At 38.7% G+C, this 18,532-nt stretch overlaps 1 protein-coding gene across 3 annotated transcripts in view; it reads left to right on the top strand.

The window, feature by feature from the left end:
• Positions 1 to 221: 221 nt before the first annotated feature.
• The window catches only part of LOC145349023 (queuine/queuosine transporter SLC35F2-like), a 50,072-nt gene continuing 31,761 nt past the window's right edge, over positions 222 to 18,532 (top strand). The window contains exons 1-4 of one of the 3 annotated variants that reach the window (XM_080197252.1): positions 222 to 510; positions 9,889 to 10,064; positions 10,173 to 10,300; positions 15,348 to 15,507. In XM_080197252.1, the coding sequence (XP_080053378.1) occupies positions 413 to 510; positions 9,889 to 10,064; positions 10,173 to 10,300; positions 15,348 to 15,507 (562 nt within the window). In that variant the 5' untranslated portion in view covers positions 222 to 412. The remainder of the gene's footprint in view (positions 511 to 9,888; positions 10,065 to 10,172; positions 10,301 to 15,347; positions 15,508 to 18,532) is intronic. The other 2 variants (XM_080197251.1, XM_080197250.1) reach the window with 2 other exon arrangements.

Here is an 18,532-nt window from a genome sequence, read left to right as displayed (position 1 = left end):
TTATTCACTAAATGGTACAGGAATTATTTAATTTTCTAACATTAATGTGCAGAGCAACAAATATTTATCAGTTGACCTCATTAGGGAGTCCATACTAAAATTATTATTTTTTTGCTTAAAAATGTAATCACGAGGCACGGATGCACTCTTGTTAAAACTATTGCTGCAACGAAGATTGATTTTTTTCCCCGCATTACTAATCAGCCTGTTTAATCATTCCATTAATCTTCCACAATAACTTTGCCAAATGGGTGAACCCACACATTATCTTATTTCATTGTTCACTAAGAGGGTTAATCATTCAGTCAGCTTCTCAGAAATCAGTTGGTGTGAATAAAGGAGACAGGTCCGTTTCTTGTGCCCTCTTATTTTGGATCTCCTCTTTGGTTTTCCATGTACTTCCCCTTGAGCAATGGAGAGCAGGGAGGGAATATCGCACAGAGGCAGCAAAACCAAGAACTTTTTTGCCAATTTGATGGAAAAAACTAAAGCAAGAGAATGTCTCTCATGGTAAGCGATTGGAAGTTGAACATTAACTGTTTGATATCAAATTCTTCAGTGGGAACAGTAACACTGAAGCCATTAGTCTTTCAAGCATAAGAAAGCATCTGATAAAAGTGAACTAATTTGTTATTGTGAAAAATGGTAACATAATTATACTTTGACTGTTTAATCTGGAATATTATCTACCTGCTTTAAATTGTTCCTCTTTTCTACTTGTGTCGACAGCTTTCTAGCTCATAAGACGGTCAACATCATTCTACTTGTTTTGCATAACATTGTTTTGCATAACATCACAATTTCTAGGAACAAATTAATGTTGGGAAGAAAAGACTTCCTGTAAAGGACTTGGCTCCTGAACCCCTAGAGCCTTATCGGCATCTACATGTTAAGTCAGGAATGTGATGGCATACTCACAACTTGGTTGAATGGTACAGCTATAGCAACTATCAAGAAGTCCAATTCAAATCAGCAAAGCAAATCCATCTGATTAGCATGATTGTTTCTGTTCTCAACATGTAGCCCTTCCAACTTAGGTGCAACATGGCTGCTGTTTGCAAGATCTACAGGATACACTGCAGCAAATCACCAACCTGAACAGCAAATAAATGGATTACCACGTACTAATCTGATTACTAGAATGGAATTCTGAAAAGTTACTGATTAAATTAGACTTTTCTACAGTTCATTATACGAATAGCTTTTAACAGTAAAGAAAATAATGATAGCATTTTCCCTGAAGTTGAACTAGTTATTAATTTTTGTCTTTATCTTTTCCTTATAAAACAAATTAAAACTCAGAAGAAAAGCTCAGATGGACCTTTATCAATGATTTATTGTGTCTGATGATCTGTAAACTGTGAAAGTTCAAAGTTTAATCTTTAATGATTTCAGTTGGAGGTGTCGGTGGAAACTATGTGAGAACTTTGATAAATTCTGCAATGATTTTTGTGATGTAATATGTAGGGTAAATGTCCCCTATTTGTTTTTTCCGTTACCAAAGGGCCACATGGTTTTAAAATTGCAGAAAGGCACTATGCTTCAATTTTGAATAAGGCTTTTAAATTCACGTAAAGGTTTGAAAACAGAAATGTGTCTTTGAAACAGGTTTCTTTTCAGGTGTTGTATTCAGGTTTCAATAGGAAGTGCTTTTTGGAATAATGGCTCTTTCAGAGGCCCAGAAGTTTCTGAGGGAGGAGACAGTCACACAAGGTGATTGACAAAAGGTCACAAAAACAAAACTTTTGGAATTGGTAAAAGCATTGCAGTTGACATTGCCTGACATTGGAAGGAAAAGAGAGATAATTGTGGTGATAACTCAGCATTTAAAATTGCCAGAAAAACAGTCAGAATCATTGGAAATTGCTAGAATTCAATTAAAATGAAACAGCTTGAACATGATAAAGAATTAAAGCAGCTTGAATTTGAAATAAAAGAAAGGGAAAGAAGAGCAAATGCCAAAGAAAGGGATGCAATTGCAGCAGAAAAACCAAAAGAGAGGGAAGCCATTGCCGTGGTAAAGGGAGAGAAAGGAAGGAACAAAAAGCAAAAGAATTGACACAGTTTTAAGACAACAAGAAGAAGAAATGAAACTGCTTGAATTTCAGACAAGGGAAAGGGAAAAAGACAGGAAAGAGGAAGAAAGTGAGAATTTGAACTTCAGAACTAGCAATAAAAAGTGAACGTCAGTTAAAATTGGCAGAGGTGAAGGGAAAAGTATAGTTTGAGGATAGAGATGAGGATAGTAAGAAGGAGCAAAAGCTTCATAGTCAAAGGCTTGGTGGGGATCTACTTAAATATGTCCAAGCAGTGCCAAGGTTCGATGAGAAGGATGTAGAAGCCTTTTTCATTTCATTTGAGGAAGTGGCAGAACAAATGAAATGGCCACAGACCATGTGCGTATTACCAATTCAGACAAAGTTGGTAGGTAGAGCTAGTGAGGCCGTTGCATTATTATCAGAGGAGATATTTGGGAAGTATGATGAGGTGAACAAAATCTATCTTAGGTGCGTATGAACTAATGCCAGAAGCCTACAGACAATGGTTTAGAAATCTAATAACCTGGTCAAACATACATCGGATTTGAAACAATGAAAGTAATTTTGATAAGAGGATAAGAGCTTTGAAAATAAACCAGACGTATGAAGCTCTTAGAGAAATTATTATTTTGGAGGAGTTTAAAAATTCACTTCCTGATATAGTGAGAACTCATGTGGAAGAGCAGAGGGTTAAAACTGCCAGGTTAGCAGCAGAACTGGCAGATGATTATGAATTAGTTCACAAATCAATGCTTGGTTTCCAACATCAGTTTCAGCCTGTGAGGGATAGAAACTGGAGAAAAGAGAAATCATTGAGTGGTAAAGGTAAAGGAGATCTTGTAGGAGATAATAAAGACAGTATACCTCAGGTTAAAAAGGAATGACAGGAGGGTAGAAGGAAAATGAAAAGGCTCAGATATTTTCACTGTAATAAATTAGGTTGTGCAAAGTTGCAGTGTTGGTGGTTTAAATAAAGCATGGGGAAGACTGATGTGGTAAAACAGAATAAGCCAGTGGAGTTTATTGAAGTGGTAAAGGAAAACCCAATTGAAGCAAAAGAGGTTCAAAAGAATGTACTGCCTGGTCAGGTGTTGGCTGATAAGATGGTGCAAGATCTCTTTAAAGAATTTACTTGTGTGAGTAAAGTTTACTCATGTGTACTAGGAGGAGTAGGTGAAAAAGTTGAAATTTTAAGAGATATGGGAACAAGTCAATCTTTGGTGGTAAGAGATGAGGAATTATGTAGTTTGGAAGGAGTATTGCCAGAAAAGGTGTTAATATGTGGAATTCAGGGTGAGAAGAGTGGTGTTTCATTATATAAGATGAGATTGGAGAGCCCAGTGAAGAGTGGTGAAGTAATAGTAGGGGTAATCGAGAAATTATCTTGTCCAGGAATACAGTTTATCTTGGTTAACAATATAACTGGATCACAGATGGGAGGGATGTCAACTGTAGTTGAAAAGCCAGTGGAGAATCAAAGAACTGAGTCGTTGAATTTTTCCTAATTGTGTAGTAACAAGGTCACAAAATCACAGGTTAAGACAAGAGGAGAAATCAAAAAGTGAAGATAAGAAAGTCATTATCAGAAATTATTTTTGATCAGATGATTGGAAACAAACAAGAACAGGTGGAGGATGAGGTGGATATTTTTAGTTTGGGAAAGTTGTCAGAGTTACAACAGAAAAATATAAAAATAAAACACTTGTATCAGAAAGCATACATGGAAGAGGAATCTGAGTGTATACCAGAATGTTATTACCTTAAAAATGATGTCTTAATGAGGAAATGGAAACCTTTATATATTCGGGCAGATGAAAAGTGGGCAGAGGTTCATCAAGTGAGATTGCCGATAAGGCATAGAAAGGAAGTGTTGCACATGAGGTACCAGTAGAAAGTCATTTGGGAGTAAGGAAAATGCAAGCCTGGACTGCATAAAGATGTAGTTACATTTTGTTGGTCATGTCACACATACAAGTCATAGGGAAACGTCAAGGAGTGTTAAAACCAGCACCCACAATATCCATTCCAGCGTTCGAGGAACCTTTTACAAAGATCTTAATTGATTGTTTAGGATTCATCCCGAAAATAAAAAGTGGGAATCAGTATCTTTTGACTATAATGGATGTGTCTACTAAGTTTCCAGGCCATTCCTTTACATAATATTACAGCTAAAAGAATTGTAGAGAAGTTATTCAATTTTTTATTAGATATGGACTACCCACAGAAATCAAGAATCAAATTTTACATCAAAGTTATTCAAGGAAGTTATGGATAGCTTAGGAATAAAACAATTTAAATCAATTGCCTGCCGTCCAGAAGCACAGAGTGGTGGCATCAAACCTTAAAGACTATGCTGAGGGCTTATTATCAAGATTATCCCAAGAATTGGGAAAAAGGAATTCCATTTGTACTCTTTGCAATTAAATACGCACCATATGAATGAAACAAATTCAGTCTATTTGAATTGATTTTTCATCATGAGTTAAGGGGACCACTTAAATTGATTAAGGAAAATTGGTGAGTGAGCATTCTGAGACTATATTATTAGTCTACATGTCAAATTTTAGGGAAAGGTTGAGTAGAGCAGGTGGATTGGCTAAACAACATTTAAAAGTGGCACATAATGTGATAAAACAAGAAGCAAATAAGGAATCAAAAGTTTGTAGTTTTGTGAGTGGGGATAAAGTCTTAGTGCTGCTACCATTAGTAGGTGAATCTTTAAAAGCAAGGTTTAGTGGGCCTTGTCAAATTGAAAGGAAATTGAGTGAGGTGAATTATTTTATAAGAACGCCAGACAGAAGGAAAATTCGCAGAATGTGTCATGTGAAGATGCTTAAAAGGTATTTTGACAGGGATGGAGAGCTGAAGGAAAAGATTTTATTGGTTATAACTCAGAGTGAAGAATCGAATCCAAATGACTCTGAATTTGACATTCCTCAAATTAAATTAGATAATAAAGACATTAAAAATTAGGATAAATTATTGAATTACCTTCCAGAAGAAAATCAAATTGATCTGAAAGAGTTACTAATATCACCTGGCCAAGTATGTGGGAATAAGTTGTGAAGTACTAGAATGGTTATACATAATGTAGATATGGGGAATGCTGTTTCAATTAAACACACCCTTGTAGACTTAACTCTGTAAAACTGATACAGATTCAAAAGGAGATCGAAAGTATGCTTAAAAATGACATAATTGAAGTAAGTTGCAGCAAGTGAGCTCACCCATAGTCATGGTACCAAAACCGGATGGTACCCAATGATTGTATGTGGACTATTGACAGTTATTGCAGTTTCAAAATCAGACTCTGATCATGTTCCATTGTGGGAGGCATACATTGAGAATGTGAGACAATCAACTTTTATCTCCAAACTGAATTTACTCAAAGGTATTGGCAGGTACCTTTATCCAAAAGGGCGAAGGAGATTTCAGCTTTCATGTCACAAAATGATTTATACCAATTCAAACTTATGCCATTGGAATGAAAAATGCCCCAGTCATGTTTCAATGATTAACCAATAAGATCATTTCACAATTACCCAATTGTGTGGTGTACATAGATGATCTGGTGATTTTTAGTCAGATGTGGAAAGAACATTTGAAACCTTTGTGAGGCAAGTTTGGTGGCAAACCTGGCTAAGAGTGAGTTTGGAAAAGCTTAAGTCACGTTCCTTGGCCATACAATTGGACATGGACAGATGGCCCCAAGGGATGTGAAAACAAAAGTTATTGGGGAGTTCTCAGTACTGTCGACGTGAAGGGAAATAATGAGATTCCTGGGCCTGAGTGGTTTTTACTGTAAATTTGTGTCAAATTTTAGCAGTGTGGTTGCTCCACTGACTTGCTGAAGAAGCGTAGCAAATTTTAATGGATGGCAGAGTGTCAACAGGCATTTGATGGCCTGAAGACTGTGTTAAGCACTGCTCCTATGTTAGCCACACCTAATTATACAAAACCATTCTGGGTGGTTATCGATGCGAGTGATGTGGGCGTAGGTGTCTTGCTCTTACAAGAAGACGATGAAGGAATAGAGCAGCCTGTTGGGTATTTTTCCAAAAAATGGAATGATCACAATAAGAATTATTCAACGATTGTAAAAGAGACCTTGAGTTTGGTGCTGGCGTTGCAACATTGTAACATTTATGTTGCCGGTAATTCATCTGAGCCAATTGTGTATACCGATCATAACCCATTGATGTTTTTGGAGAAATTTAAAACTAAAACTGTTTTGATGTGGTAGGAAGAGAGAACGTGATTGCTGATGCTTTGTCATGGATGTGATAAAAAGGAGTATTCAATGGTGGAAAACAAAAACTGAAATGAACTATATTGTTATTATGTTTACGTGTTTTGATTTTGGTGAAATGTATGTTTTTTTTGTAGTGTACTTGAAGTATTAAACTGAAAGTGTTTGAAAAATGAAACCATCTTTGAATGTTGATTGTTAATTTTTTCTTAAGGGGGGAGGTGTGATATTAGTGTACCTTTAAGAGATTTTTTTAAAAATCATGATCTCTGCAGCTCTCACAGCTTCAGTGTTTCTCAGTTCGCAGCCTTAGCTGATGTCATTACGGCACCAATTTGACTGGCGATGTCCTTTTATTGGTGCTTACATGGGGTTTGTTTATTTTTACTGGGATGTTTATTGCATTGATGGGACAGAAAACTGGCCTGCAGGTCAGGTGACAGGAGTTCTTTTATTTTCAGTTTGAGCTGCTGTTTAGTTTGAGTTTTAATTGTTAGAAGGGACCTCAAGATGAAAGAAGTGTTTCTCTCTCTTCCTGTTTTATTTGGAAATTCAGCTGGTTATCTGAAAACAAGGTCTTGTCTTCCTGGGGTAGAGAATCTGCTTATAGTGGCTTGATCAGAATCTCTCTCTCTCTGGGGTTCTGGGAAGCTGTTCTGACTTCAAACTGTTCTGAGTTTATTAAGAAAATGACAGAATCCAACCAAAGGACTCAATTCCAGTATTGAGTGAGCACACATTGCTGTGTTGAACCCTTTGAAGAGTTTTGTCTAAAGGAAGCTTGATTTTGATTGGAACACCTTAAATATATTTGTTAAGAATTATACACTATTGTGGTTGTTTTGTTTTTATTTGTAATTGATAAAAGGTATTGCTGATTTTCTTTCCATACATGTTAACTATATTCTTAAATAAACTTTGTTTGATAAAAGCTCTCTAATGGGTTATTTGAATCATATCTGACAGGAAACATATCATACTTATCCTAGCCAAAATCAAGATGCAAAGCTTATGATCCAGACAGGCTTCATAAAACGCTGTGGAGTTTCTGACCTGAACCATAACACAGTTGCCTTTAAAATCAGAAATAAAATAATTATACACATAGGAAATAAATTCTTGAAAGATTCATTCACAGAATCATAGAATTGTTCAGAAGGATGTCATTCAGCCTGTTGTATCTACATTGACTGTCCAAATGAGCAATTCACTTAGTGTCATTCTCCTGCCTTCTCTCCATAACCCTGTGTTTTGACCAAACAGATGTTAATTTCTGAGCAAACCAAATCCCAAAGGAAAGCTTAGTCTGCATATCACAACCCTTTTCTTTTTGTATTTTGATGATGAGTAGATTAGTTTGCTGGACTCAGAAACCACAAATTTCAGTAACACTTTTGGGATTTTAGACATTAAATTAATCATTTATTAAAGCAAGAAAATAAAAGATACAAAAGTCTGAGAACACCTACCAACTGATTCAAGAACAGCTTCTTCTGTTGCCATCAGATGTTTGAATGGACCAACTTCACCTTAAGTTGATCTTTCCCTACACCCTGGCTATGACTGTAACACTACATTCTGTACCCTCTCCTTTACTTCTCTATGAGCGATATGCTTTGTCTGTGTAGTGCGCAAGAAACTGTACTTTTCATTGGATACTAATACGTGACAATAATAAATCAAATCAAATCAAATCAAATAAAACAATTAATAATGCCACAAGGCAAATCCACTGTTGCAGTAAAATTGGTGCATCACATGGCCTCTCTACTGTGGAAATTCAAGAAATTTGAAAACAAAATCCCGTTTTCTGAAAAAACAGACACTTTTTGGATTGGCTGGAATCTCTTCACAGCTCTTTTCCCAGCTCATAGCCACATTCCTGGAGGTCTCACATTGCCACTCCCTAAGATTTCAGCATCTCTATTTTTGCTTTCACATCTCGATTTCATTGTCCTCAGCTATACATACATACATATAATACACACACACCCTATTTCACAGTAAAATACAATAAAAGCCCAAAAATATTAAAAACCTCTTTCTTTACACCCTGTATAATATTCCTTTTCAACTCGATTGAACCTACTCCACCATTCTCTCAGGGTGGGCATTCCAGACCTTAACCAATTGATGCATGAAAAAACTTTTCCTCATGTCAGTTCTGCACCTTTTATCAATTACCTTAACTCTGTGCCCTTTCATTCCTAATCCTTTCATGACTGGCAAGAGTAGCTCCTTATCTACTCTGTCTAAAGGATTTTCACAATAACTTTATTGCAGTGTTAATGTAAGTCTACATACAAGTAATAAATAAACGTTTTAGACTCTCATGATTTTGAATATCTCCATTAAAGCTCCTCTCAGCTTGTCTTCTCCATAGAAAATATTTGATTTTTCCATTTCCACTAATTAACCAAGTAGTTATCTATTCAACTATGCCATTATCTGTCAAATGTCAAAACACCAACTATTCATTATTGAATTAAATATATAAATATCAAAAAGTACAAAATAAATAAGTCCAGTCTGCTTTCTTTTTAAAATGAAATAATATTGTCAGGGAAATAGTGATGATGTGAAAATATCCAGCAAATTCAATAAATTGGAACATTCTCTGCTGGTTATATATTTTAACAAACTATTGGAAAATGTAAGCTGCTTAAAGGCAGGGACAGTTTGGTTATGCCAATGAATTAGTGTTCTTAGTGTATGGGTGGCACGGTAGCACAGATGAGGGGCACGGTAGCACAGATGGGGGGCACGGTAGCACAGATGGGGGGCACGGTAGCACAGTGATTAGCACTGCTGCTTCACAGTGCCAGTGATTCGGGTTCGATTCTTGGTCACAGTATGTTGGAGTTTCCTCCGGGTGCTCTGTTTTCCCCCCAGCATTCTGCAAGATGTGCTGGTTAGGTGCATTGACCCAAGCAGGCGCCGGATTGTGGTGACTAGGGGAATTTCACAGTAACTTCATTGCAGTGTTAATGTAAGCCTTACCTGTGACTAATAAATAAACTTTAAACTTTTGATATATTGATGAGCTGAGCAACACTGCAAATAGAGGTTTACCCAAGGCAAACCGGTAAGAATGGGGAACAGAAACTAAAGGCGAGAATTTCCTGACTTCATCTGCAGCTGGGATTCTCCAGTCCCACTGCTGTGAACAGAGATTTTATTTTTGCCTATTTTATTGTTTTTAATAAACCTATTTTATTTAAAATTGTCACAAAATGTTTGGAACATCATTCTCTGGATTTCAGACCCTCCTTCACATTATAGCAAATTGCAAAATAAATCTGAGGCCAGTTGTTTTAAGTTTCCCTTCTGGGATTTGGAATAACCCAATGTTTACCATCAGCTGAATTCTTAACACTTCCTTGAGAGGAGCCAAGAGAAGTCAATTTGGAGACATTTCCAAACTCTAATCAGAAAAACTACTTTAGTAACCCTGAAGTTTATTTAATTCCTTCTTTCAAATTGGTGGCTTATACTTGTTGGGTTTCATTGTTAGGTATTTCTCTTTAACGCTCAGTTTTTCAGACTATCTCCAATATTCGCAATATTTGCGAACTAACTAGAATTCTTGGTCAATTTCAGGAAACTTCTAAGGATATTACTTCTTGGTCAAGGATTATCCATGTTATTATGTGGAACTGCAATCAGTAGCCAATATCTGGCAGACGACTTTGGTGTGAATACCCCAATGCTTCAGGGTTTCATCAACTACGTTCTGTTGTTCCTGGTTTACATGGGGATGTTGACGTTCAGGCAGGGTATGTAGTGAACAAAAAGAAGAATATGTTTAATATGTTCTGAACCAGCAGAATATAATTGCAGCACCAAAATTGCTAAAGTGCTCGTTTAATTTTACTTTTAATCAGGCAATGACAATTTACTACAAATACTGAAGACAAAATGGTGGAAATATCTTCTGCTGGGGTTAGTTGATGTTGAAGCTAATTATCTGGTAGTCAAAGCTTACCAGTATACAACATTAACAAGTGTTCAGGTATGTGTTCAACCTTTTAAACCTGATTACTACAGTTGTCATATCCTGTATTTCCCTGTGCACAGGTGGGTTGAGTTTAGTAAATAATTAATGCCCCAACTTCCACTTCTCTCCCTGAAAGCTGAGTTCTGGTCAGGTCTGGCTCCATGAATCACAGTGTCCATCTGATTTCTTTCTAGGCAGTAAGCAGATTCATCCTGTCCTCGCTTTCAGGGGAGCCAATGACCTAGTGGTGTCATTGCCAGACTATTAATCCAGAAACTCAGCTAACATTCCGGGGACCTGGGTTCGAATCCCGCCACGGTGGATGGTGGAATTTGAATCCAATTAAAAATATATCTAGAATTAAGAATCTACTGATGACCTTGACACCATTGTTGATTGTCAGAAAAACCCATCTGGTTCACTAGTATCCTTTAGGGAAGGGAATCTGCCATCCTTACTTGATCTGGCCTATTTGTGACTCTAGAGCCACATCACTGTAGTTGACTCATGATTGCCCGCTAAGGGATAGACAATAAATGCTGGCCAGACAACAATGCCCATGTCTCACAAATTAGTAATAAAAAAACAGTGCCCAGAAGGAATATTAGACAAAAATCAGGTCATGGGGATCTCAGCACATTTTCCCCTTTTTACCATGGTAATGCTGATGCGTTGGAGTATTAATCACTGCTTCCCTGGCGGAGATCAGTAGCCCTGAGTCTGAGCAGGGGTTGACTGTGAGACTTATCTCTCCTGCTTGGCTGAATACCCTATTATGTGGTGCATGTATAAATTAAACCAATAACTAGAATCACTGGGGGCAATTTTGTGCTTACATCTGCTGCGAGTGTAAATGGTGACACAGATGCAAAATCCCATAACACGTGGGAAACAAGATTCTTGGTGGTGGGATCTTGTTTCCCAATTTTCCCTGTCTCTTGCTGATGACATTATTTAAATCAAGTTGACTACATTTTGATATTATTAATGGGCCATTCTGCCACATGATTCCACGCGCCTCCTCCATGCCCCGCAACCGAATGTTCAAACCTTACCAATGTGATGTTACATTGGCGAGGTTTACACCAGATATTTAAAAACAGGATTCAGTTGAGGGGTTATCACGAAAGGGGCCATGGTAAGTATAACCCTGGGAAGGAGGAGATGAACATTCCTTGGCACTGTCCCTGACACATGCTTGCACTGTTAACCTGTCATTTTAACTGCTTTCTCAAGCTGCCCTGCCATCTTCAATGATTTGTGCACATTTAGCACCACACCACATCCCATCCCCACACTCCAAACCCTAGTCTCTATTCCTGTGATCTCTTTCAAATTGGGCCCATTATTTTTTATTGCCTATCCTCTTCCTTGCTACCAACATGTATCCTGTCAAATTTCTCTACATTATATTTAGTTTACTTCCACTTACCTGCCCATTCAACCAGCCTGTCTATATCCTCTTGAAGTTCATCACTAACCTCTTCACAGTTGACAATTCAAAGTTTTGTGCCATCAAGTTTTGCCCACACCCATGTCAAGATTACTAATATATATCAAGAGTGGTGGTCCTAGCACTGATCCACTGTATAATTCCCTCTAGTCTAAAAAGAACTGTTCACCACTACTTCCTGTCACTTGCTTAACTTTGTATCTATGCTGCCACTGTCTCTTTTATTGCATGAATTTCAACTTTGCTGACAAGCCTATTATTGTGGTACTTTATCAATTGCCTTTTGGAAGTTCACGTACACCATGTCAACTGCATTAACTTCAACACCCCTCTCTGTTATCACATCAATAATCTCACTCATGTTAGTTAAACATGATTTGTCTTTAAAAATTCCATGTTGGCACTGGTTTGCTTTAATTAAAGTAAAATCCCAAATTTCATGCCTTTCTTGTCTGTGTTTTTCCTTACCTCTATTAAAGCATTTCTACACAACATTGCAATTGTTTGGTAATCTGTGTTTACTTTCCCCTCGCTCCTCTTTCACTAAGGAGACAGCAGCTGTGACCGTAGAATCCTTACAGTGTAGAAGCTGGCCATTCAGTCCATCAAGTCTGCACCGACTCTCCAAAAGTGTATCTTACTCCCCTCTATCCATGTAACCGATGCATTTGGCATTACTGATCGACTTGAGTTACGCATCTTTGGACACTAAGGGGCAATTTTAGCATGGCCAATCCACCTAACCTGCACATCTTTGGACTGTGGGAAGAAAACAGGGTACCCAGAGGAAACCCACGCAGGCACAGGAGAACCTGAAAACCACGCAGGCAGTCATTAAAGCTGGAAATTGAACCCGGGTCCCTGGCGCTGTGAGGCACTGTGCTGGCCCCTGATGGAGCAGAAATCTCGACATGTTTTAGTGAAGAGATGGTGTCAAAGCCTTTAGAAACCAATTTCTTCCATTAGTCCTGGCTGCGGATGTTTGGTTCTCTTTTTAAAGCACTTTTCCAATGTGGATAAGATGTGATGCATGGAATGGTTGCAGCTGAAGTGAAGCTTGAATGGGGAGATTAATCTGGAAATGTCCCAATATCTCAGTCCAGAGCTGAAATAATGGTTCTGTTCAATTTTGAAACATTCACCCATTTAATCTGCCAGTTTTGAGGTGATTCATTTTTTTTCTTAAATGAGGATTGTCCCTTTTTAAATTTTTCAACATGTCTTGTATCACTCAGCAGCTTCCCCCATCTGTTGTACTCAGGTACCATAATTTGATGCTCAGTAATTGCACAAACCAATGCTGCCTTCATATTGTTGGAACCTATCTAATTGACCCCCTTTGAAAAGCATGTTCATCGCTCGCAATTTTGCTACTTGAAAGGCTTTGGTGGAACATAACCCCAGTGAATGGCAGTGGGACTTTAATCTGTACTTGTCCAAGCAACTGTTAATTTTGTCTTGGACTATCCTTTTAAAATGCTTTTCCCACCGCACTGATGGACCTGTAGTTTATCCTTACATCCTTTTAAACAGGGAGTAAATTTTCAATCCTTCTGTCTCTGGCACCATGCCTGAATCTAAAGAGGAATGTGGCCTGTGCCTCTGTAATTTCCTCTCATACTTTCCTCAATATCCCGGGATGCATCCCATCTGTTCCTGGTGACTAACCAACATTAGGTGCAACCTGTTTTTCCAATAACTCCTCTTTACCATGTTTAGCTTGTCCAGTGGCTTACCTACCTCCTTGTCCACTATGGATTCAGCAGCATCTTCTGTCCTGGAAAAACAGATGCAAGTATTCATTTAGAACCTTAGCCATACCCTCTGCCCTTATGACCCCTAACTGGCATCAATCTTCCTCTTCCTGTCCTTTTACTGTTTATGTGCCGATGGAGAGCTTTTCAGTTTCCTTATACATTGGCTGCCATATGTTTCATATTCTCTCTGTTTCTCTCAGTAATTTTTCACTTTCCCTCTGAACCTTCTATATGCAAATTAGTTCTAATTTATTATTGACCTGACCCTTGGCACATGCATCTTTTTTTCTGCTTTATTTGTTGCCTTACCTTTCCCTCCCTTAGAAATGCATTTTTACTGTACCTGAACTATCTCCCCTTTAAAAGCTGATGCATTACTGCTTTGCCTGCCAATCTTTGATTTGCCAGGACCCGATCTGTTGTCACTCCATGGAAACTGGACCTCCTCCAAGTATTTTTATTCTCAATTGTTCCGTGTCCTTTTCCTTCCTATTATTTACTATCTATTTCCTATTTCTCATTTACCTACCTCTTTGAGCAAACTATTGGTGATCTGACCTACTATCTCCTGATTTGGTTTGGTGTCATATCTTGTTTTATAATGCTCGCTTTTAAACACCTTGGGCCATTTAAATGTGTTACAGGCACTAATCAAGTATAAGTTGTTGTTATTTCCAAGGCATGCTTGTAAATAGCTGATCAGGTCCTGTCTCATTACTCTTGATCTATTGGACAGTGGAAGCCAACTTTGTAAACTATTGTCTCCTATATCTAGAACAGTCAAATAGCAGGAATGGTGGTAATTGTCCTGAGTCTGTCTCTCTTTCTGCAAGTCCTTACACTAATGGAAAGCTGAAAACACCAGTATGAATCACAACAGAGAAATGGCTTATGTTAGCTAGCATTTCCACCAAGTAAATCTGATGGGAAAACTGTTAAACATGCAGCTCACAGGAAAGGCCTGAAAGGGAAGGCCTGAAATAGGGAATAAGCAGTCTTTAAATTCTATACTCATCATTGAATTTCAAATGATTGAGTCTGTGAAACAAGAAGGAGAAATTTTGTGCTTCCCAGTGCCAAAGTGTACAAATAATAATTCCTGCCATTAGTTCAAATTTAATATTAATGTGAAAATTTTTAACAGACTCAATGGGTACTAGAGAGAACAACTGATAAATAGATGGGCCAGAAATTCAGTAGTGCCTATTTTTGGGTGCCTCACACCCATAGAACTAACAGTCCATGCTTGGTTCTGGATGTGCTAGGACTTTGGGCTTTGGAACTTATCACAACGTCAAAGGCACAGCGGTGGGAGCTGGCATCAGTTCAGGTCATTGTTCAGGAAAGTGATTGGGTACAATCACAGAGGTCAGATTAGGGATCGAGTACAATTAGGGAGGGAGTGGGATGATGCCAGGAGGTCAAGACAAAATCTCCTAGGGTTCTGCACTATTTCTGTAGGCCTTGTGTGGGACTGTTGCATCAGCAAAGGATATTGTAGCATGTATTGTATTGTTGTGGGGTTGGGGATGTTTTTGGAGGATTCTTGGAGGTTATGGTTAGGGTCAATTGGAGGAGATTACATGGAGAGGGGGCTTAGAAAATGCAGTTGTGAGTGAGTCTGAAATTCTCCAGAATGGGGACGGTGGTGATGAAGGTACACACTAATTTTTCTTTTGTTTCCTGTTGCTTGCTTGGCATTGGTTTCTCTGTGGCATGGCACCATTTTGGACACAAAACAGCATCTGTCATGCCCCAACCATGAAGCTACAGAGCTGAACTTCCAGCTCAGTTTTTCTGTAGGTAAATATAATGAATTACTTGTTAACATGTGTTTGTTGTGCACTTTCAGCTCCTAGATTGCTTTGTCATTCCAGTGGTGATGTTCCTCTCATGGTTTGTCTTACGTTCAAGATACAGAATCATCCACTTTGTGGCTGTTTTAATGTGTTTGGTGGGCGTTGGGATTATGGTTGGTGCAGATGTCCTGGCAGCAAACCACCAAGGATTAGGTAAGACCCATTGATGCAGGAGGCCTGATTGCACCTGGAATTGTACAAAATGTTTTTGAACTGTGTTGATCAGTTTTGTACGAGCCTTCAAAAATAAACAAAACATAAAGTGAGAAAAGTGATATTCAACACATTAACATAATGCTGTGTATAATCTACCTGAGTGTGAATTAGCTGCTCCATTCCATTGCTCTCCTGAGAGAAACCCCAAAATTAAATTCCGTAATATCTACATATTGGTATCACCATTATTTTAACCTAGGCTAATTGCTGTCCAGTATATCAAGAGGAGTATTCATATACAATGACACACAGGAATTGACGGTTTGGTCTATCTAGGCTGTTCTACACAATTATGTCATCCTGGGTTTTACAATACATTCACGCCACCCCATCCAAAAATAAATAAAATCCCAGATCAATTTGAGGGATAAAAATTCTGGGAAATTCCTCTCCGACCAATCTACATTGATTATCTACCTTTTATGAAAGGGGATCGCCATTCATAAATAAGTCCTGCTTTCAGTTGAAGGGATTTAGTGAATAGGCATCCTCCCGTGTGAGTTGATCTCAACTGCTCTTTGGAGCACCTGACAGATGCCAACTTTATTACACAAGAGAGAATCAAATACAAAGGAGAAGTGAAAAGGGAAATAAGAGGTGCAAAGGGACAATATCAGAACAGATTGATGGTTAATATAAAAGGGAGTCCAAAGTTGTCAGCGATGTATCAACTGTGTAAGGTTTGTTGGAGGACCAGTGGGGCCAGTTAGGGACCAAAATGGAGAACAATTGGTAGAGGCAGAAGGCACATTTGAGGTACCAAATAAATACTTTGCATCAGTGCTTACCAAGGAAGAAAACATTTCCAAAGATACAGTAAATAAGGAGGTTACCAGGGTACTGAATAATATTGATACAGATTATAAATAGTTGAGGTCCAAGCACTGATCCCTGCAGCACTCCACTAGTAACAGTTTGCTGACCCCAAAAATACCTATCTATCCCTCTGCTTTCCATTATCTAGACTAATATGTTACCCTGACACCATGAGCTCTTAATTTTGTGTAGTAATCTTTGATGTGGCACCTTACCAAATGCCACAGTGCTGCCGAGGAGGAAATTCCAGGACTTTGGTTCTGTGACAGTGAAGAAACAGTGATATAGTTCTAAGTCGGGATGGTGTGTGGCTTGGAAAGACATTTGCAGGTAGTGGTGTTCTCTGCATCTGCTTCCTTTGTCTTTCTGGTGGTAGAGGTGATTGGGAAGATGTTAAAAGAGCCTTGGCCATCCTAAAAATTCTGGCCACAATCTATCCCTATCTCACTTAATTAAACTCGATAAGGTCATCTTTAAGTCAATGCTTCTCTAAAGCATAGAATCCCGTCTCTACAAGCTTATATCGATAATTAAGATAATTTATCCTGGGAATTAGTGCTATTGAACCTTTTCCAAATACTCACGACCCGCTGAACAAAGCTGGAGTCAATGGGCAGCTTTTCCTGGCTTGCTGTATTGCTTGAGTAGGGTAGCAGACTGGGAAATGTCAGTGGGAGGTCTAAAACTGAAATCACGACTGGCGTCTGGCTGGTTGTGATCTTCCCATGCCATTTTTCTGGACATAATCCCCCTCACGCCGGAGAACAGTGTGAGGCTGATTACAATATGGAAAAACATACTTCTACCTATTTAGCAAACTTGGGACACAATCGTCCAGGCTCGCTAAAGTTTCTGACCCTGCCAGTAGAGGTCCACACCAGTGGGGATCATATATGGTGGATATTGGCTAGTGTTTCAACATTTTTGTTGTGCACAAAACTGCTGCCATTTTTGTCTTAACAAAACTCCAGGCACAGCATTTTGAAGTAATTAATACAAAGAACAAAGAACAACCCAGCACGTATGGGTTGTTCTTTGTATGAGATGTATGGGAACAGTTTCAGAGTATTTCTGAAATCTGATAAAATGCTAAGTGTGATGATAATATGCTGTAGATATATTTTATGTTTAAGGGGAATGTTTTAAAATTCAGCTTTTTTCTATAGGCAGTCAGTGTATCTGGTTGGAATACAGCTCAGATGCTGAGAGGGTAGGGTAATTACACATTTTAGCCATGTGTTTTTTATTTAGGAGACAGCTAATGGATTTTTGTTTCTGGATGAAGCTTTACCCTGGGGTTTTGATTAGGTTGACTGACAGGGTCATATGATAATGTAGTTAATAGAACATAGAACATAGAACATTACAGCGCAGTACAGGCCCTTCGGCCCTCGATGTTGCGCCGACCAGTGGAACCAATCTAATGACCCTCTAACCTAAACTATTCCAATGCTATCCATATGCCTATCCACTGACCATTTGAACGCCCTTAAAGTTGGCGAGTTCACAACTGCTGCAGGCAAGGCATTCCACGACCTTACTACCCTCTGAGTAAAGAGCCTACCTCTGACATCCGTCCTATAATTACCACCCCTTAATTTAAAGCTATGTCCCCTTGTGTTAGCCATCTCCATCCGAGGTAAAAGGCTCTCACTGTCCACTCTATCCAATCCATTGATCATCTCGTATGCCTCAATCAGATCACCTCGTAACCTTCTTCTCTCCAATGAAAATAACCTCAAGTCCCTCAGCCTTTCCTCATAAGACCTTCCCACCATACCAGGCAACATCCTGGTAAACCTCCTCTGCACCCTTTCCAATGCCTCCATATCTTTCTTATAATGCGGCGACCAGAACTGTACACAATACTCCAAGTGCGGCCGCACCAGAGTTTTGTACAGTTGTAACATAACCTCATGGCTCCGAAATTCAATCCCTCTACCAATAAAAGCCAACACACCATACGCCTTCTTAACAACCTTATCAACCTGGGTGCTAACTTTCAGGGAGCTATGCACATGTACCCCGAGGTCCCTCTGCTCGTCCACATTACTAAGAGTCCTTCCATTAGCCCTATATTCTGTACTCCTGTTATTCTTACCAAAGTGAATCACCTCACACTTTTCAGTATTAAACTCCATCTGCC

This window comes from Carcharhinus amblyrhynchos, chromosome 10 (genome assembly GCF_965287045.1).
Source record: "Carcharhinus amblyrhynchos chromosome 10, sCarAmb.v2.hapA, whole genome shotgun sequence".
Taxonomy (NCBI): Eukaryota; Metazoa; Chordata; class Chondrichthyes; order Carcharhiniformes; family Carcharhinidae; genus Carcharhinus; species Carcharhinus amblyrhynchos.
This window is presented reverse-complemented; position numbering and strand designations above follow the sequence as displayed.